This window comes from Procambarus clarkii, chromosome 60 (genome assembly GCF_040958095.1).
Source record: "Procambarus clarkii isolate CNS0578487 chromosome 60, FALCON_Pclarkii_2.0, whole genome shotgun sequence".
In the NCBI taxonomy this organism is placed as follows: domain Eukaryota; kingdom Metazoa; phylum Arthropoda; class Malacostraca; order Decapoda; family Cambaridae; genus Procambarus; species Procambarus clarkii.
Genome location: NC_091209.1, coordinates 15793815 through 15814552, shown reverse-complemented (window position 1 = coordinate 15814552; position 20738 = coordinate 15793815). Strand labels below are relative to the sequence as shown.

Here is a 20738-nt window from a genome sequence, read left to right as displayed (position 1 = left end):
ATATTAAGTAGGCTTGTATACCTATTCTATGTAAGTAGGGGCTTTACGTTACTTCTTTACGTAGGGGCTTTATAATTACTTTTACGTAAGTAATTATAATCAGGAGCATGAGATTATAATTATTATTATTATAATTATTGCCATATGAGTATTATGATAATTATCATTAGTATAATTTAGGTCCCGTTGTCGGGGACATGTCGTTTTAGATTCATCTTCTCGGAACAAAAAAGTTCTAAGCAGCATGGCCTATGGTGAGCCCGTCGTACTTACCTGGCACAGGAGATGTGTATGTGTGTCGGGGACAGGAAGGTTGTAAATATATACTCATATGTTAAGCTCATATTGAGGTCTCCCTCTCCTCCTGAAGGTCAGACTACTGATCCTCCGGATATCAACCCCCACAACAGTTGACTAACTCCTGGGTACCTAATTGGACAGGGCCATGAGATAAAAGAAAACGTGCTTAACCATTTTTGTCCCACCCGGTTATCGAATCAGGGGTCATTGTGGTTAGTATGGTTATCATTATGTCATTATGGTTATCATCATCATTATTTTTATCATAACTGTGATGATTTATTAATAAATATTATGGTGGTGAGAGTATAAGTGTCGAGGTGGAGGGAGGCGGTCACGGCGTCTATTGCAGGTGTTTGTTTACGTGTGCACGGGAAGGGCGGCGCCGATGAACGCTGGGCCTCACACTCTGCCCAGACTGTTCCTGCAGGCCACACCACCCGCCCTTCCATGGGGCTCTACCCGCAGATATGTTCTACCAACCGCTTGTGCCGGATTCTCCTCCTGCCAGTGAGCCGGGGGAGTGGGAGGTGAAACTAAGGGAGAGGTCGCACTCTAGTCCTGGGGCGAGTGGTAGGCCCCGCAACTGGTCCAGAACTGCTGACAGCCTCCACAAGATTGAAGAGAAGGATGAGGCTGCCGACAAAAACTCCAGGAAGGAGTATAGGTTGTCGGGGTATCTTTACAAGTTGTCTGGAACGTCCAGCAAGAGGCACGTTCCTGGTCTCAAGAGCTTGGGCAGCTCCCACAAGAAGCGGTGGTTCGTGTACTCTGACAGTGTGTGTAAGTTGTATTATTACAAGCAGAAGAATGATCCCGAGCCTCTTGGAATGATCGACATATCGTTGGCAACATTTTTCTTTGACCCAGTGAATAAAAATGAAGGACAGTTTACTATTCGGTAAGATTCTATATAGTTGGTACATCAGTATGTTTTATATTGTACACAATGTTACGATTAACAAAATGAGGTGATAGTTTCCTTGCTACCTTGTCTCAACCTATTGCTAACCTCCCTACCTCTTTACTAGACATAATCTTCCTGGCTAATCCTATGCTGATGAGCATCAAGCATTAAAAATGCTTGAGTTATTGTGAACGTTTTTCTGCACTTGATGAAGATCTTGTAGGAAAATAGTTTGTAAATGAAATGCCTCCTAATATGTCCTAAACTTAGCATATATATATATATATATATAAATTAAGTTTATTGGAATGACTGATAACCAAATTTGCTGTCTAGTGGTTCAGTCCAGCCAGTTGGTTGTTTATCTTCAATCTGAGGATGTAGGAAAGTTTGCTGCATTGATGGCTTTCTTTGTTATTTTGTCTATGGCTGATATTCAGAGTCAGGCCTCTAGTGACAATTCTGTTGATATCCTCGTATTTTCAGTTGGGTGTCTTTCCCTCTTGCCATTTTTGTGTGTGCTTGGGTATGTGGTGTGTGCCTGCCACTCTTAGCCCCTGCCTTTCTTCTTACATGGGTCAGACCAGTCCTCCCCATATGTTTTTTGGAAAAGCCAGCCTCCATTATTGAGGTGCCGTTGTGGATAAACTTAGGGAGGCATGGAAAGGCCCCTTCCAGAAATAAAGCATTGAAATTAATGAAATGCCCTTTACTGTTGGGGCCTCTTGTGGCTACTTGTCTCTATTTTTTTCTTCTCCACTGGGTTGGGATTTTTACATGGGGAACTCCAGAGTGAGGGGGTAGGCTTGTGGGGACCGCAGGAGATTTGGGCACATCACAGTCGGGGTATTTATACCTTGGAAAACAATCGTTTGTCTTGGTTGCACAAGGGCAGGTGACAGAAGTCTCGAGAGACATGTTGTGTTGGACTAAGGCTTTGTGGTACCCAAGTTAATCTCTGGTAATCGCTTGGGACCTACCAGAAGAGCGACATTTCATTACATTCAATGCTTAATGTTTTGCCAGCTAGTTAATAAATCGACCAGTCAAGAAATTAGCCAATCAAATAGGCTTTATTTTGTATGGCTATCAATACATATACAAATATAAATTCTATCCTTGGTGACAAGTGATATGAAAACAAAACTTTTTGGGTCCAAAAGTAAAACATTGACAAGGCAATTTACTAACTTTCATAATATCAACTTCCTAGAGCAGGGGTTCTTAACTTGGGTCCATGAACCCTCCCCCTGCCAAGATTATTAGAGGTTCTGCAAAAAATAGTGATAGGCTAATTCTAATCATATGTACAGTAAATGTATTTTTGAGTCTTTTTGTGTTTAATTGTTTACATTTAACCAGAATCAAGAGCAAAGACAGAAATCGTCTCCTTTCAGTAGACAATGAAATCGATGTATTTTTATCTAATGTATGACCCATTATTATTTTAAGGGTTAAAAGGCTGAGAAAGCCCTAGAGGCTATGTGGTAGTCCATATTACAACAGTAAATTTAGTATATACTATAGCAACAATAACAGTATTACTGTACTGTATAAACATTAATTTTGTACAAATGCATGATGCTAGCTGTATTTGTATTTGTGTATTTTTATTCCATGAATGATTTTCACCATAACCCTTTGTCAAAATGTAAATTTAAATGTATGAGGTGTTAAAGTATGTGTGAAAATTATACCGATTCCAATTGAGTATAATATTGCAAAAAAATATTAAAAATACACTGATATTAATCCATTGGTAAATGTCTCTTGTTTTATATTTCACCAAGATTTCTAGAGAGATTGAGGAAAGTGTACATAGTTTTTAATGAAATCATTGGTTGTACAGTCTGTGCATCTATTTAAGGTGTGGTAATGATGAGACACTCTTGGAGGCATCATCGTCAAAGAGCCGAATGTACTGGCTGCAGCAGTTACAATCAGCACGCAGAGAGTTTAGCCAAAGACGCACTGCTACTAAGACTCCAGCTAGCCGAACTACTTCTACTAGGGTATAAATTTTAATGTTTTCATTCTGCATTATTGAAGTGTACAGTTGTTACTAAAATTAATATGAAATTACTGTAGTGTGATGGAAAAATACAGTACTGTATTAACAAAGAATATTGAATGAATATTGCATTAGTGTCAGTGAGGCATCATACAGTGGGACCTCGCTTAAACAAACTATATGGGACGAGGCCACCTTGTTCCATTAAGAATTTTGTTCAACCCATCAAACCCCACACAATCCCTACCCCCACCCTAGAATAAAAAATAAGAGGATGGGCCTACATCAACTATAATGCATATAAATGATTGTGATTTACCTTACCAGAAGAGTAGTGTAGTGAAATAACTTCATAATATCCCTGAAGCACATTTAGGTAAGCATGAATCCATCATGACCCATTTTTCTTCAAGTACAGTATATATTATAGAAAAAGTCATATAAAATTGATTTATCTATTCATCATTTTGACCATGACACATAATTGCTCAATCAATGGCAAACAATTTGATATAAAATTTGAAAAAAATTAATTTATTATGCGTTTTTCATTTTGACCATGGCATATGATAGTGATCATTGGGGAACAACGTATCAAGATGATATAATCAGTATACTGTATGATAATATTATTGGAACTAAACATATAAAACAATTAAAAACTTCTTCACTAAACTTTGATGAGGGAGGATGGGAGAGAGGAATTGACTTCCACCCACAAGGGGCCTGACAGCTGAGTGGACAGCACTTGGGATTTGTAGTTCTGAGGTTCCGTGTTGGATCCCCGGTGGAGGCGGAAACAAATGGGTAGTTTCTTTCACTCTGATGCCCTGTTCACCTAGCAGTAAATAGGTACCTGCTAGTTAGACAGCTGCTACATGCTACTTCCTGGGGGTGTGTAACAAAAAGGAGGCCTAGTCGAGGATCGGGCCACGGGGACGCTAAAACCCAAAATCATCTCAAGAGAACCACCCTCTCACTCCCCACACTTGCCTGTCAGCTGACACTTTTGATTCGTCATGCCCGGCAGCTTAGACCATGCTTTTGTGTCATAAATTTTCTCTCCAGTGGAAATGTATTTTGACTTTAATTAAAAATCTTCAGCATATGGCACTCCAGTAAGATATCTTGTTAATAAAAAAAAAAAAGGAAAATTACAATGCAGATAATGTGATAATTACCAATATATTATTGATTCGGCAAAGTAAATAGTATTGTTGAACATATGTATTAACTCATGGCCTGGAAACAATTTTATATTTTTTTTATGTATAGCTTAGAGCTGTTATTGTCTGTCAGTAATACTTGTTTAAATATTTATCGTATTTTTGTTGGTTTTTTTATTAGTACTGTATTTAAACTTGACTAAAATTTCTTTGGGTATTGACAGTTGGTAGTAACACATCATAATAATTGATTCACTTTTGGCTGCTGAATGAATATCTTTCTTTAAATATTTGTAGTTTATAATATAATTTGTAAAATATGTCATTCAGTATTTTCATTTAAAAGTTTTTAAGCACTACAATAGTTTACAATTAGGTGAATCATAGATGATGATTGACAGCTTCCTCCAGATGCTCAGCGTCGGCAACAGCTTGGATGAATAATCCTCATTTAATTTGGTATTTTTTTGTTCTACTGAACAATTTGCACTGAGCACAATCAGTTCAGACCATCCAGAAATTTGTTAGAGCAAGGTTTGTTAAAGCGAGGATCTGCTGTACAGTACTTTGTGCTTTATTTATTTTTTGACTAATAATGTTTGGAAATTGAAGCGACCAGTATCTGGGCTACTGCAAGATAACAAGAGTGGTGATGTTCCGACTCCGGATCCTCACCATGACCTCCTTGCACCAATGACATTCCCTCCTGACTCTGGGATGAATGATCTACCCCCTCGATCAACTTCTGCACTAACTGATGCTCGATTAGCCCTGTCAAATTTGCTTCCTAATACTCAACGCAAGATTTTTAAAACTAATAGTGAATGTAAGTAAACCATTTTATCATTAGTGCAAATTCTCATCAAAAGATAGATTTTCAGCAGGACTTCATGATATCATTTATATAGCATGTGAAGAATTAAAATACACAAAATACAAGGACCTTTGGGAAGATCATTCTTAAAAACTGCAAGGGCAGGAACGACTTCTTCAATCAGATGAATGGAACAAAGAATGTTACACCTTCATTTCGTTTACATACAGAACTGTTTCTAATTAAGCTTGAGTAAAAGAGCCTTACTTGCACTTTTGGTTATCTCTACAGTCTTCCTAGCCATACCCTAGAAACCATTTACCCCTAGTCTTTCTCGTACAATCTTTTAGTCCTTCACAATGTTGAGATGACTAAATGTAGATACAATTGCTTTTAATCCAACTCAGAGTTAATTCAACTCTGTAGGCCACATATAGGATCTTTTCATCTATAGTTTAATTAATCCTCCCATATCATCTCTATCCCATTTCACCTTATTCCCTAGTTCTTCTCAAAGAACTAATTGGCTAGCTGACAATATATATATTGCACAATTCTTAAGGTAAATTACCAAATGATTTTACTGTCAAATTATATTTACAAAATAGTTTTATATTTAGCATCAACATATATAACATCTTTTTGTTAAGTGGCTATTATTTTATAAATTTTGCATTTTGAAGGAAATTTTGTTGCTTTATGACAGTAATATAGTTAGGGAAAAGGGCAATTTTTGTAAGTTTTTATCCATGCTGTATATTGTGCAGTATTTACTTGCCTTTAGATATATATAAGAAAATATGGATGTTTGGTTATATCTAAAATTATAGGTTTTATACTCTTGTTAATTTCATCAATGCCTTTGAGGTATCATAGTGATAGTAATTTTATTTGATTAATGGGTTGACAAAATGTTTTGTTCTTGAGAAGCCGTCTTCACGTAGAAGACTAGACAAAACCCCAATATAATAAGACTGCCCTTCCTCCCTCCCTCCCTCTTTTACATGGGTGGGTTGGGTGCCTTAATATATTGGGGTTTAATATTGATTAATATTTTACATACAAAAGTACAGTACTAATTTTTTATGTAAAATTGTTGAAATATCTGGGTGCAATCTGTCTTATGTATGATGCCTCTTGTATCCTTTCAAGTTTCCAATTTATTTTCAGTACTGCATTTCTTAAATTTTGATTTTGTTCAACTTTCCCATTTGTGTGTGTGTGTTGAGGCAACAGATTTTGGCAAAAGTTTCTTAGTACTGTACTATAGAAGAGAATGACAGCATCACTTACCCGAACTGAATTGACATTAAAAATTCTTCTTCGGTTTGTTTAAAGTGGTGTTTAAGGCAGTTTAAAAATTAAAATGAAGGCAGAGTTAATGGCTAGCATGGTAAAGGAAGACTACATCTGCAGTAGCCATTATGTATTGATAAAAATTGTAAGGTGTTGGTGAATAAATAAATAAATACTGTAAATTTTTTAATTCACTTTTTTTTTTTTTTATCCAGCTCCCAAGTCTCCAACTAGTCCTCAGGCATCCAGGCATAGCCCTCTTAGTTCTCCCACGGATGATCTGACTCTCGGAAATCTTGGGCGAAAGCTTCGTAGCTCTTTTCGTGGGAGAAGATCTGCATCCTTGGAAGGGAAAGATGGATTTGATGTTCCCAACTTACATTCCAAATCTGCGTGCAGAAAATGTGAAGAGGTACCAATTTATAAAAGTTTATTTTGATATTTCTGCAATAAAGGCAGTTTTTACATTTAAGCCAGGTGGCAGGGTGGGTCTCGGAAGCCTGGTGCATCTTCCTAAAACTAATGCAGTATCTTGAACATTTCTGAGAGAATCATCTCAGTAGCTCCCCCGAGCTAAATACTGTTCCAGCCAAGCTTTAGGTAGATGCATCAGGCTTCTGAGACCCACCCTTCCTACTGGCTGTTGAGGGGAGCTTGAGGATCAGAAATCAACCTAAAACTAAAGAAAATATAGCACTAGTGCAGAAAAATAATACAAATACTGCTTAAAGGAAATATAGAACACAGAAGTAACAAGGCAAACACTTGTGAAGGGATAAGCACTCTTGTGATGTGCCTGACCACCACCAGGTGGCAGTCAAGGACATAATGATTTTAGCCAGTGTGCCCCTCAAACTCACTTGATTAGTCACAAAATAGATTCACAAAATTCACAAAAAAACATATTAATGGCTCCCCCAGTAGAGCGAAATGTTCCTGGAAAAACCAAGACCACTTAGCTGAAGGTTACAAAGCAATGTTAGGCCCAGCTTAGACTACACATGATGGATGGACTACACCAGTTGAAAGAATGCGGGAGAGGGGGAGCAGGCTTAGACTATAGATAACTTGAGCTTCCCTCTGGTAGCAGTCAGGCACTACAGTGTTAGGATATTTACCCTGTGGCAACAGTCATTTGCATAATTCTTCCGGGATGCCTAATCTTCAAAAAGTCATTTTATGTAGGTGTGCCAATGCTTTCTGATGAATTTTGTGGTTGATCTCTGTTCCCTTGTTCCTCTAACTTTGTTTAGTGGGACAGACTCTTAACCTGCCTTCTGGTCGGTGACAGATGGGTCTCGGAGGTCTGGTGTTCTGCTTTGTGGTTTCAGAGGCAAGTTTTGGGAGCACAACAGAAAAGGTTGTTTTATTAATTCAACTTTTTATATATTTTGCTGACAGCAATCTTTTCATGTTTTATTTATTTAATTAGTGCAGTTTTGTCAAGACTGTAAATTAAGATTGATGTCTTTCCACATATTTCATACTGTAGTTAGTTTTAATCCTATAGCTTCAACGAGAAGTAACATCCGCTAAGGAAGATCTGACTGCTACTCAAGACGAATATCAAGCATCTCGGGAAGTTATAGACCTCTTACAGAAGGAACTCGACTCTCTACAACAGGAAAAAGCTACACTGTAAGTAAAGTTCTTTTTCAATATATCATAGTTAGGGTTTGTCAGTTATGTTTTGATTAGGGGTTTGAGTAATGGTTGTCTTGAGATGATTTCGGGGCTTAGCATCCCCGCCGCCCGGTCCTCGACTAGGCTTCCTTTTTGTTACACATTCCCAGGAAGTAGCCCGTGGCAGCTGTCTAACTCCCAGGTACCTATTTACTGCTAGGTGAACAGGAACATCAGGGTGAAAGAAACTCTGCCCATTTGTTTCCGCCTCCACTGGGGTTTGAACCCGGAACCTCAGGGCTACGAATCCCGAGCGCTTTCAACTCAGCCATCAGACTTCAGGGATGGGAAGTGAGATTTGACTCCTTTCCTGGTTAATATATATTCTCGACTGGATGAGTTCTTCATAAATTGGATGGCTGCAGTATCTGGTTTTGTATCAAAGACAGGATTTATAGAATGAATGTGAGAAGCAGGTATACATTTTCTTTGCGGAATGTAAGTTATATAACAATAAGCCATGATATAAAATTAATGTGTTTACAGATCAAAGGCTGCAAATATAGGATAGAATTGAATTACTGTATCTATACCTAGATAATGCTTAATAAAAAAAAAATAAGTAGTTGACAGTATCATTCATAGGCTTCAGGGATCTAGAAAAGGTATAGTACATAAATAAATAGGGAAGTATTATGGACTGTAATAATAGTGTGGAATTGCTGGCTGGTCATGCAATGGGGAGGAGGGCGAGTGATGCGAAACAAATTACTAGTGGGAGAGAGTACTCTTGAACTCAATCTTCTGACCTCACATGAGTAGATAGTGGTCATCTATATAATTAAACATAGTCTAAAAGTTAAGTTAAAATGAGATGTCATTCAAGTGAGAATAAATAAAATATTTGATTAACTTTTTCCTGAACTTGCATTCGTTATGGAAATACACAAATTCAGTATTAATGAATGTGCATGTGTTTTACTATAGTATATACATACCTCCTTTTCTTAATGTTTTGCTTCATGCAGGTCGGCGGTCAATCCCCAACCGTCCAAGTGGATGGGCACCATTCCCTTCCCTCCGTCTCCATCCCAAATCCTTATCCTGATCCCTTGCCAGTTCCCAGTGCTGTAAAGTCGTAATGGCTTGGCGGTTTTCCTTGATAATTCCCATCCCCCTTCTTAACGTTTTGATTATTTGACTGATTGACTCTCAAATTCTCATCTTGATTCTTTTAACCCAGCACTGTATTGATGTTTAAATGGTTTCAAGATAACAGCAAGTTGAACTCTAATCTCAAGGTTTTGCCCATATTTAGCATAAGTTTGGACCGAAGTGATCTAACAGACAGTCATGTCCTGGAGATATTGCGTGGAAAGGATCGCCACATTGTAAACTTGGAACACGACAACCAGAAGTTGACTAATGAGGTTGCCCGGCTCCAAGAACAGCTCTCTGATGCCCAGCTTCACGAGGAACGTCTTAATGAAAAGCTCTCTATGCTCACATGCCTGATTGAGGTACGGTATTTAAAATCCTTGTTATAAATGTATCTTTTACCAAGTTATAAGAAAACATAAGATATGCATCAGTTTCAAGCAGTGTATAAGTGTTTGACAGTATATATTTTTCCAGTTTAGCCATTTGTATTGTTTGTGCCATGGTATACATGCATGGGAATGATATACATGCATGGGAATGATATACATGCATAGGGAGTTGTATACATGCATAGGGAGTTGTGTGCATGTATGGTGCATGGTATATGTGCATAAGAGTAGTGTGGAGGTATAGGGAGTGGTACAGTATTGCATATATGAAAGAGTAGCATACAGTAGATATTAACAAATACTTACTCTTTCAGGCAAAGGATGAGGCTATAGTGAGCCTAACTCATCAGGTAGATGAAACTAATGCAGGCTCTCTCCCAGTATCCCCTCCACCAATGTCTGTTTTCAAAACATGTGATTTAACCACTCGAGGAACACAGACAACAGACACAGAAGAAGATGCTCTCAAAGATTCCCTTGAAGCTTATAGAAACCAAAACAGCTTTTTAAATAAGGAGATCCTTGAACTGAATCTCATCAGGAATCTTTCATCTGAGAGGGAGCAGAAGCTGATCAAGTATGTCAATCTGCTTGTTATGACTTAAAAGTTTTTTTTTGTATCTTAATGTCCATTGTGCTTCTGTAAGACAGAATAGCTCATGTGGAACCTTTGCATGTGAGAGTCGAGGCACATGTTTGACCTTTCTATAGTGGTTACTCATATCTGGTAAGTTGGCCCTTTCTCATGAGGATATTTTATCTTGTGTTGAAACATTCCCATTTTGCATAATGAAATCACAATAGAATGATAAAGTTGAGAAAGTTGTGAAGTAATATGGTGGATATGAATTTGCGTCTCTTGGGTGGACAGAGATGCAAGTTCATTTGCAATGCATTGCTAAAAAAATATTTAATTTCCATTTTAATGGAAATTCCATTTTTCTTTTTCAAGCTCTTAATTTGTCATTCCAACAGTCATTTGCGTTGTAATTTTATCTAATTTTACATCTGACCATCCTGTAATATTTTAAGTTTTCCTTTGTAAGAAGAAGCTAAGATAGTCCTTACCTTGATGTCCAAAGTACTATTGAATATTTTATTTTTGCATTTGTTGTCATCTTTGAATATTTTGATTCATGGTTGTTTAACTGCATATTATGTTGTCTCTTATTAAGTCGCAGTTCTCATATTCCTGTACTGTATTTAACCACTGCTGGCTACTATACAGTCCCTGATGCAGTTACTCAGTCGTAGTGTTTGGTGGATCTCATTATAATTTTAATGAAATTATTGTACAGACGACTGCATGTTTTCTAGACGCTTTGGGACCAAGGCCTAACTAATAACCAAAAATAATGTTGTGATGACTCATGGCCGTTTGCTGTCACCTCTTTATTTCACAATTTATTTGGACTGCTTGCTCTCGCCACTTTATTATTAACTTTATTTGGACAGTCCAGAATGAGAAACTGGTATATCCAAATAAGTAGTGTCTGTACCTAATGCGAAGTGGCTGATTGCTGGTCTGTAATTTAAATTTTTCAGTAAAGATAGGCTTACAAAATACTGTGTGTGTGTGTGTATATATACCTGTATACACATGCATTATTAATACCCCATTTCTCACTTTAAAGGGGTGGAGATAAAATACTTTAGATAAATACATAATTAGCAAAGGTTCAAACTTCAAGATCTATTAAGAAATGCATTGTAACCAAATCAGATCAACACTATATTCATAAATGGTTGGACATTCATAACATATTTCTAGTTAATCTGCTTATACAGTATGTTAAGTGTGACCAACCTGCTTTTGTTACAGAGAATCAAGTGAATGGGAAGCCAAGTTTTATCAGATTCAGAGTAAATATCTCCTATTGCTGAATGAGCTGCATTCTCCTCGGGCAACTCAGCACGACCCATCCATTGTATCTCAGCTGCTGCAGGATGTGGTCGAAGCTCACGGGCCTCCAGATCTCAGGTAAGTCACAATAATTATGATAGCACAATAATGACTTTTATTTCGTTACTCTAAGCACTGGAACAATCCGGAGCAGGAACGAAACTTTCTAACTTTGGTGTGTCCTTTCCTACTCTTCCTTTCTTCTTTCCCCAGTACAGTACTGTACTTGTATTGCACACCTGGCTCTTGTCGATTTTGCTCCCCTTCCTTTACAGGGATCTTTGCAAATCGTCTCTAGACAAGTATGGAAGGGATATGAAGGTGCGTCAAGCCATTACCCAGAGACCAGCTCACTCCTATGCAAAAGAATGAGCAATAAGTGGAATGTGAAATATAACCCTGTTCATTATAATTTAAAAATCAAAGTTGCCCCTACTGCCAGCAGGTAGTTACCTACTTACCTTGTGGTTACCTTATGTTCCAAGAATCAACGTCCCTGGGGCTCGGTCTCTGATCAGGCCTCCGGGTTGGTGGTCTGGTCAGCTAGGCTGTTGGAGGCGGCTGCTTGCAGCCTGACACATTACAACCAGTGTTGGTGGAGCTGGCAGCTTTAACTTTGTGCCTGGTGTTTAGCCATTTCTCTCCTAGGCTCTATAGTGGCAAATCGGATAAATTTTTCTAATGGGTTTTATCTGACTGAATCTGTTGATTTTTTTTCAGTGTTGCTTTGAATGTTGTTAATCTGGTTGTGCTCAACTGATATGACATTTGAAGTTCACATCAGATCATCACTTGTGTGTTTTTCCTTTTTATCTTGACTTTTAATACAGTACAATACTAGTACTTCCTTCCTCATTCTCCCATCTACTATTCCATGATCTATTATTAATTTATGTTAATTTTCTAATATTGTTATTCCTTCTCTATATACAACTTTATTCCCTCTTTATATACAGCTATGAATTATCTCATTGAAGGCACAGAATGTCACAAAAATCTATAAATATGCACAAAATTAAAAAAAAATATATAGACTTAACAGTGGTCAATGAAGGTGGTTTGTAACTGATTCAATAATTATCACTTTTCAACGAGACCTTGATACCTGCAGAGTTATGCAAAACAAAGGTCGAGAGTATGATGAATACGGATTCTGCACTACTGCCCCCGATGGAGGAAGCTTACAGTCGAGAGCCAATTATCTCCAAAAGCAGTCTCAAGCTCTTGCCCATCAGGTGCAGGTAAATAAAAATAAAAAATTGTTTTCGTACATGGTTTCACTTTTGCTAATAATGTGTGCAGCTGTCTTAAAATACACTTTGTGTATTAAACCTTTAAGACATCTCTCTTATTTATGGGTTTTCTTTCTAGTGCTTCTATGGGTAGTAAGAAAAATAGCACTTACTGGGTAACATTTTGTTGTCATCTTTACCTGGTTTACTTGATATTTTATCTCGCAATCTTCATGAGGCTAGATACCCCTCTTTCCTATTTTTATTATATAGTGTTTTTTTTTCTACATTGATTTCCATCTTACATTCTTTGTTATGTTAACTTGTGTAAATTCGCTTGATGAGAGATATAGTGATGAACTTTTTGTACAGTACGATTTTGTCTATTTTTCTACTTTGCAGTTCATTAAAATACATGCTCTTTTTATGCTTTTTTTTTTAATGTTTTTTATGTATGCTCTTTTTTCAGTACAGTACTCTATCATTTAAGCTAGATTGTAATTAGAATTTTAATATGATATTTTGTTGCAGAATAGTGGGAGCTCGTGGGAAAGCAAATGGGAAAGCTTCCTGGCAGGTACGAGTGCAAAGGAGCTACCACAGTGCACGGAACTTAAATACCTCATTCGGGGAGGTATTCCCTACCAGTACAAGGTGTGCTTTCTAGCTTGACTTTCATTTATGGCATAAGTTTTAATTGTGATATGACCATTTCCTGCACATTTTTTCTTGCACTTAAAGAGAAAAGGAGAGAGACCTAAAGTGCTTCCTTAAAATGTAATTTCCTCTTCACTTGTTTTTCATCCTCTCAGCTCAGTATTTAGTGATGAGCATTCATGTTAGTGTGATTCTGTAGCCTTCACTAACACAGGCATTTGATTGCTAAATTGGATTCTGGGTGGAAGAATGTTGTAAGAGGAATGAGGGTTAGTTATGACTGGCTAGGAACAAAGGATGCATGCAACCCAAACATGAGGGAATGTACTAAGCTTGTGTATCAATGTAAGCTGCAACCTTTATGTAGTTGGAACTTGTAGTCAGGAAATTGATGTGCAAGTTCAAAGTAAAATTTCTGAGCATAGGGCAATCAGTTGTTTCCTCATGTTTTGTTCCATTTTGATAGGCTACAGTCTCCGTGGCGTAGTGGCAAGACGCTTGCCTGCGTTCCGCGAGCGCTTTGTCTTGGGTTCGTATCCTGGCCGGGGAGGATTTACTGGATGTCAATCCTTAAAAAAAAAAAAAAAAAAAAAAATCCCTGGACATTGTGAGCTCCAGCCTAGGCCAGTTTGTCTTTCTGTCTCATGACCCAGGGATCATCATTTAAATTTCCCTATCAGACCTGAAGAGTAGGAAGAGGGAGAGGCAAGAATTCTCAATTCGGTCACGAATAACTATTTAAAAAGCCACTTACAAGCAATGCTTGCAATTGAACAACCCACCAAGTATTGGTCTGCTGCTCTTAACAGCCGATAACTAGTTGCCTGCCTTGTTATTGCTGCAACTCGTCACCAGGTGCCAGCACCACTAGTGTAAACACAACAATAGGTGAACTCGTCTGACCTTTCCCTCGGATAATATCCTTGTGAACACCAACTCGGATGGCAAGAGATCTTTTCTATCAGTTAAGTGAAGTAAATGCTTCATGCACAATGTTTCACTGTTGAAACACTTTTTTTCACTTGTTTCTTTTCTAATGAGCTAACCGGACTGACATGGGTCGAAATGTCTTCGTCATCAGCTCAATAGTGCATTCAGCTGCAATTCTTCCTCTTCAGCTGCCCCTTCCTCTTTTTTTTTTTCCCCCAGGGATGGGGTTTCAGACCCAGGTGTTTGGATTCTTGAAGGGAGTGGGAAGAACGGCATGTGAATTACCCAGCTGACTGTTTATAATACATTAGTGGTGCTTCCACCTGGTGAAGGGTAGAGGCATCAGCCTCGGCAGATTGGGGTAGCAGAGCAATATTTAGCGGTCTGTTAAATTTCAAGTGTTACTTGGAAGAGGTTTTTGAGTAGTGGAATGTACCTTTTGATGCTCATTTGGAGTTGGATTGAGAATTCTCCAGTGTATCCCTTCCTCGTGTTATGGCTTTGTAGGGGCTTTTAAACACAATTCTAACTGAATTAGGTTAGGTTGAAGTTCGCAACATAATGAGTGATGTTTGTTACATTGTCAATGGGAGAAACTGTCACCAGCTCAGAAAGGAGAGTTTTATCTGTTTTCAACACTTTAAATTTATTTTGTTTTGGTGGTATGGCAGGACAGATGGGTCGTAAACATATTATGTCATTACTACAGTATATCAAAGGAATTCAGATTTATCATCTGAAGATGAATTGTGTATTATTCTAGGTGATAGGTTAGTGGCTAACATTGAGTTAGGCACTGCAATAAATAATTAGTTAATATTTTTCTGTACTGAATTTGTCTACTGCAGGGTAAAGTGTGGCGGCTGCTGATAGATTCGCAAGTTGCTCCTTTGAAAGCTGCAATTCCACCTTCCTATTATCAAGATCTTCTTGCCCAGCGAACAACTTCTTCTACACTTGATGCTGCGGCCAAACAGGTAAGATATTTGTTGTAATTCAATGTTTACTTAAATATTATCCATAAAACAGGGGTCCTCCCCTTTTCCTCCTTTTTACTAGTGCTTTTATGAGTAGTATACTACATGATAACAATTGTGATGGTGAATGATGATAAAAATATGCATGTTATTCAGTAAAGTTAGCAGCTGGGAGGTACTAATTGTAGATGTGCTTTCAGATTGAACTGGACCTGCTGCGGACATTACCCAACAACCGCCACTATGAATCTTTCCACTCCGATGGGATAGCCAAGTTGAGGCGGGTGTTGCTAGCATTTTCACGCCATAATCCCCAAGTTGGTTATTGCCAGGTGATGATAACTATGAAATATTTGTATAGTTTCTATGTATGCTGTAGTTAACTTGGATTACCACATTTATTTTATTTGTAATGGCAAACCTTTTTATTTTAAATGTGAAGTTATTAATGGTTTGACTAGTCGCCTCAAAATCTGCACAGTCATAAAATGTGACTACAGTACTCACAAAGTTAATTGAGGCTCGTTCAAATAATTTACTTGGTCATTATTTGAAACTATGCGGGTTGCATGGTGATGGTGATACTGTTACTGTAGTCGTCAAATTTGTTATATTATGAGATCCCACTAATGTTAGCTTGAGAACTGATATGCAACTATGTCGCCTTAAATTCTGGTTTGAATTAGTTAAAAAATAAATTAATTTAAGTTCAAGGCATGGATAAGCAATTGGGCCTTGTCAGCTGTTTTTTTTTTTAATAAGTTATGTCTTGGTCACTTTTGAGATCTACACTGGGCCAGTCACCCATCACCTGGGGAAAGTATAACGAGATATATCGCCCATTTAAGTCATCTAGGGTAAGGAAAACCCTGTTCTCAAACCTCCGCTGCCTTGTGGCTTTACCCACTTTTTGGGACGGGCTTCAGGAGTCAACCTCGAGGAAAAATCCAGAGTTGGAGCCCCCTAAGGCAGTTTGTTGTTGACTTCAACCTCGTTCTGGCAGTTCCTGCGACGGTGCTGGAACCAAGCATATTGGCATCTGCCTTTCCATTTGAGAATTTTAGCAACGTGGAGAGTTGCTGAAAGTGTAACTTAGAAAAGGATCATAGAGGATTATATAGAAATCCTCTACCAGATCTAACTAATCGGAAGATATATGGGCTTATCATTTCATTAAAAGGTACTTGAGTAGCACAAAGGAATCTCACAAATGTAATATATCTGAGAAAATATTTAAGTCATACAATGAGGAGTTCAGGGATGTGGATTTGATCCCATTGTACAGCTTCACTATTTTATCATAACTAATGTAATTGATCTCAAATAAATTTCTTGGAGTAACAAAACGGACCTTTTGGATAATTATTTCTTTTACAGTTTTGAATGGTCTGTTTTGTCAAAGCTTTTGCATGAGTTGTAATAGAAATGGCCAAGAAATGTTGTGCACTAATAATTTTGTATTCATTTCGTTGCAGGGTCTGAACCGTTTAGCTGCCATAGCCTTATTGTTCCTTAATGAAGAAGATGCCTTCTGGTGTCTTGTGTTCATTGTGGAGTTCCTTATGCCCCCTGATTACTACAATAAAAACCTCTTGGGTTCTCAAGTTGATCAGGTAGGACATGTAGAGATTAAGGCACTGTTTTATTTTTCTATTTTATTGCTGTAGTATACTATGTTTTTCGAGGATAATTTGTGTTTTTTTTATTTTTAAGCATGTTTCATCATATATTTACTGTAGGTGAGGTTTAAGTGATTTTGCAGGGGAAAATTGTAATTGTGCATGTAAATACAATATAGGCTGTACTTCGTTGGTGGCAAACCAAAAATGTGTGTTCTATTTGTTGAAAAATATGGCAATTTTCATTTAATTAGTTATTTATCCAAAGTGATGGTTAGGTAGACTACTGCTTGGCAGTCACTGTGATATTAAGTAAGGCATTGAGAGACTTTTGGTGATGTGTCAAAGTTCCTGCTTAGAACCAGTACGACCCAATAGGAACATTTGAAAAGATTCGTTACGCTATGTGCAGATGTCATCTTGCCAAGCCTGATAATTCAGTCCAGTGGGAGTTAGACACCAGAACAAATCTTTCCTTTGGGAACATTCAAGTGTTCTTCTCAGACAGGAACTTTTTGTATTCACTCAACACAAAGTGAATGAATATGCTTGCTTTTTGTTGTGTAGTAAATGTTTATTTTTATTTTTGCCTGCTGGTCAAATCCTATGGCAACACATTAAGTCTGTGTTGAACAATACTTTACTACATGCCAGTAGGTGAATGAGTCCTTGTCATACAAAATACTTGATCACCCCATGCGTGTACAGAAAGGATGTACGTGGATAATGATACGATTTGTACTTCTGGCATTACACGGAGAACATACCACCATTCGTGTACAGAAAGGATGTACTTGGATAATGATACGATTTGTACCTCTGGCATTACACGGGGAACATATCAACGTTATGTTATATGTGATACAACTGTGCCAAGGCTCGAATGGGCGACCATTTTTAGTTTTTTGTCTTGCATACTATTTGTACCACGACTGACGTGGTAAGTGGACTCGATTGACAGCTGTTGCATGGATAATGAGTCAGTCACTGTAGTAAGGTAATGAATGGTGTGCCTGGTATGGTTATTTGATGTATGGACAGTACATTACAGTACAGTACAGTATAGGTAAATAGTGAACAAATCCACAAGGGCCGTGACGTGGATTTGAACCTGCGTCCGGGAGCATCCCAGACACTGCCGTTTGTTCATTTGATGCATCACGTTATTGTGATCTCTGTGTGTGATGATGTAGGTAAATAGTATTTTGCAATATCTGCATCAATTATACTTGCTAGGAATTCAGTATAGTATTCAAGCTCATGTAAGTAGTAATGTTTAAAAATGCAGTAAATTGTTTGTTAGATGAATGTAGATGTGTTAATATCAGGTTGCATAATTGGTTATTTCTTTGCATAATTAGTTCTTGCACATTTAGTTTGTGTGTTTATTGCATATACTATAAAAATAATTGTTAAATCACATGCAATGTCTTTTACAGTCTTGAAAGGCAAAAACAGTTAAAAAATTTACACTGTTCCAAATTAACTTGACACTGATTTTGTCACTGTAAACAGTACACATTAAGGCCTTTGCTGGTTTGTTTGAAAATTGGATCAAACTTTCAATCTCATGGATTTGGTGATTAAGCATTTTCTTGGCATCTTTTGTCAGCATAATTTTAATCTTTGTGTTTCTCTACCTTTTCAGCGAGTATTGAAGGATTTATTCGCTGAAAAGCTACCACGGCTTCACACTCATCTAGAACATCATGGTCTTGATATTTCACTGTTTACATTTAATTGGTTTCTGTGCGTCTACATTGATATTATTCCTCCAGTTACCTACCTCACAATTTGGGATTCCTTTTTGTACGAGGGGTCCAAGGTGAGTCTAAACTTGGCCATCTGTGTTGTGATAAGTCACATCAAATGACTCTCTATCTGTTTTCTTGTACACTATTTTATGTGGGGACGTCTATTCTTGGAGTGTATGTAGCATAAAGGAACAGGTTAGACATATTTAAGAATGCATTACAGGGTATATAAATAGCTACTTCATTTGGGCTAAAGGACCTTCTGCAGTTTGCTTAATTCTTACATTCTTAATGCTAACCTATGTATTAGAAGTTAGAATGGTTTAAATTAGTAATCTGAGATGCATTTGTGGTATCTGGACGATTGAGTATGCATAATGAATGTTATGGAAAGATAGTATCAAATGAAATCAAAACAACAAATTTGATGTGGCAAATCAACAGGAGTTTCTTTTCTAGGAGTTTTAATCACCTTTTTCTTTATTGCTTTTATTTCTTTGGGCTGATGCCTCTTCCACCCAAAGAATGGGGAAATCGGATGAGGGTGAATAATAATAATTCTGAATAATTAATGAGTGATTAATAAATTTTACTCTATACCTTATGTGAAAAGGGGAGAGATAATATACAGTTCCATTAAGTAGGGTTGATAAGGATTGGTGAAGTGCAACTGTATCCTTAAATATAAAAACAGGCTTGTCAAAATGCAATTGTGCCACTTGTCCCACACATCTATCCATAATGATTGCAGGCTTATCAAACTTTGTTCCATAAACTAAAAAGATTTACACACTTCCGTTTTTCAGGTTCTCTTTCGGTACGCCCTTGCCATATTCAAGTTGTGCGAAGAGGGCGTTTTGGAAAGATGCGACTACATGGATATTTTTAATTACCTGCGCTCTGTGCCAGAGCCCATCACAGATATTCCGAGACTACAAGAGGTAAGTACATGTTGTATAGTGTAATTTATATTTTTGTCATCTGTTCTGGCTGGTACATGAGATACAAGATGTATGCAGAGGGTAAGTATCAGGAATGAGGGCCAAGCCAATATGATTATGTAGATGTTTGCAGAAGAAATCACTTTGCATGATATTTCTAATTATCTACAGTTAGAAAAAGTCATTGGTTATATATATATATTGTAAGGTAATGATTGTTAAATGAAATGGGGGGGGGGGAATGAGAACTGAAAAAACTATACAGTAATGTGCAGGCGATGAGTCACAATAACGTGGCAGAAGTATGTTGACCAGACCACACACTAGAAAGTGAAGGGACGACGACGTTTCGGTCCGTCCTGAACCATTCTCAAGTCGATTGTGAGGATTCTCACAATACAGTAATGTCTTAAGACACTTTCTTTTGAGGTATGCTTGTGCATTACCCCCGAGGTGAACAGTTGATTAAATTATTGCATGACACGTCAACCTGTCAAATAATAATTTAATAAACTATTATATAATAGGTTGAAATAATGATGATTTTAGTTTGCCATCTATCAAATTTCCTACCCCCCTGCCCCCTATAAGAATGATTTTCATTACCTTTAGAGTTATGATTTGTTCATTGCTGAAATACATAACGAAAAAATAATAATAAATTTAAGTAATAAGATGGAGTTGGCACACTAGTCATTTTAATTACTGTATTATTTGTTACCCCATATTATATGTAAAGACAAAAACAATTGAAGGTAAGTTGAAACTTGCAGTACTTTATTGAAAGATATTTTATTGCTCCAAAATTGTTGACATATCAGCATGTAAATACAAATAATGATTCAGGTATGGTATGCCAAGAACAGTAGGGAGCTTTAAAACACTGGAGTGTATAGATTGCTGCTAGATAAATCAAAGTGTTTACTCAGGACCCACCTTTACTATTACTTCTCAAGTCCAGATGATGTCAATGAGTACTTTGACTTAAGAAGACCCGAAATATTTATGCAAGACAAAGCCTTCGTAAAGATAGTTTTGGGAGGGGCAAGTACTTCACT

The 20738-nt window shown here is 37.4% G+C and overlaps 1 protein-coding gene across 2 annotated transcripts in view; it reads left to right on the top strand.

The window, feature by feature from the left end:
• The first annotated feature begins 643 nt into the window (after positions 1–643).
• The window catches only part of LOC123766787 (TBC1 domain family member 2B), a 425460-nt gene continuing 405365 nt past the window's right edge, over positions 644–20738 (top strand). For both annotated transcript variants that reach the window (XR_011223356.1, XM_069307576.1), the window contains exons 1-15: positions 644–1201; positions 3075–3219; positions 4997–5210; positions 6710–6906; positions 8005–8132; positions 9436–9637; positions 9982–10244; positions 11490–11648; positions 12682–12811; positions 13334–13456; positions 15238–15366; positions 15567–15698; positions 16842–16979; positions 18634–18810; positions 19546–19680. Coding sequence is in view for 1 of the 2 variants with exons in the window: in XM_069307576.1 (XP_069163677.1) it covers positions 771–1201; positions 3075–3219; positions 4997–5210; positions 6710–6906; positions 8005–8132; positions 9436–9637; positions 9982–10244; positions 11490–11648; positions 12682–12811; positions 13334–13456; positions 15238–15366; positions 15567–15698; positions 16842–16979; positions 18634–18810; positions 19546–19680 (2703 nt within the window). In the remaining variant the exon portion in view is untranslated. The remainder of the gene's footprint in view (positions 1202–3074; positions 3220–4996; positions 5211–6709; positions 6907–8004; positions 8133–9435; positions 9638–9981; positions 10245–11489; positions 11649–12681; positions 12812–13333; positions 13457–15237; positions 15367–15566; positions 15699–16841; positions 16980–18633; positions 18811–19545; positions 19681–20738) is intronic.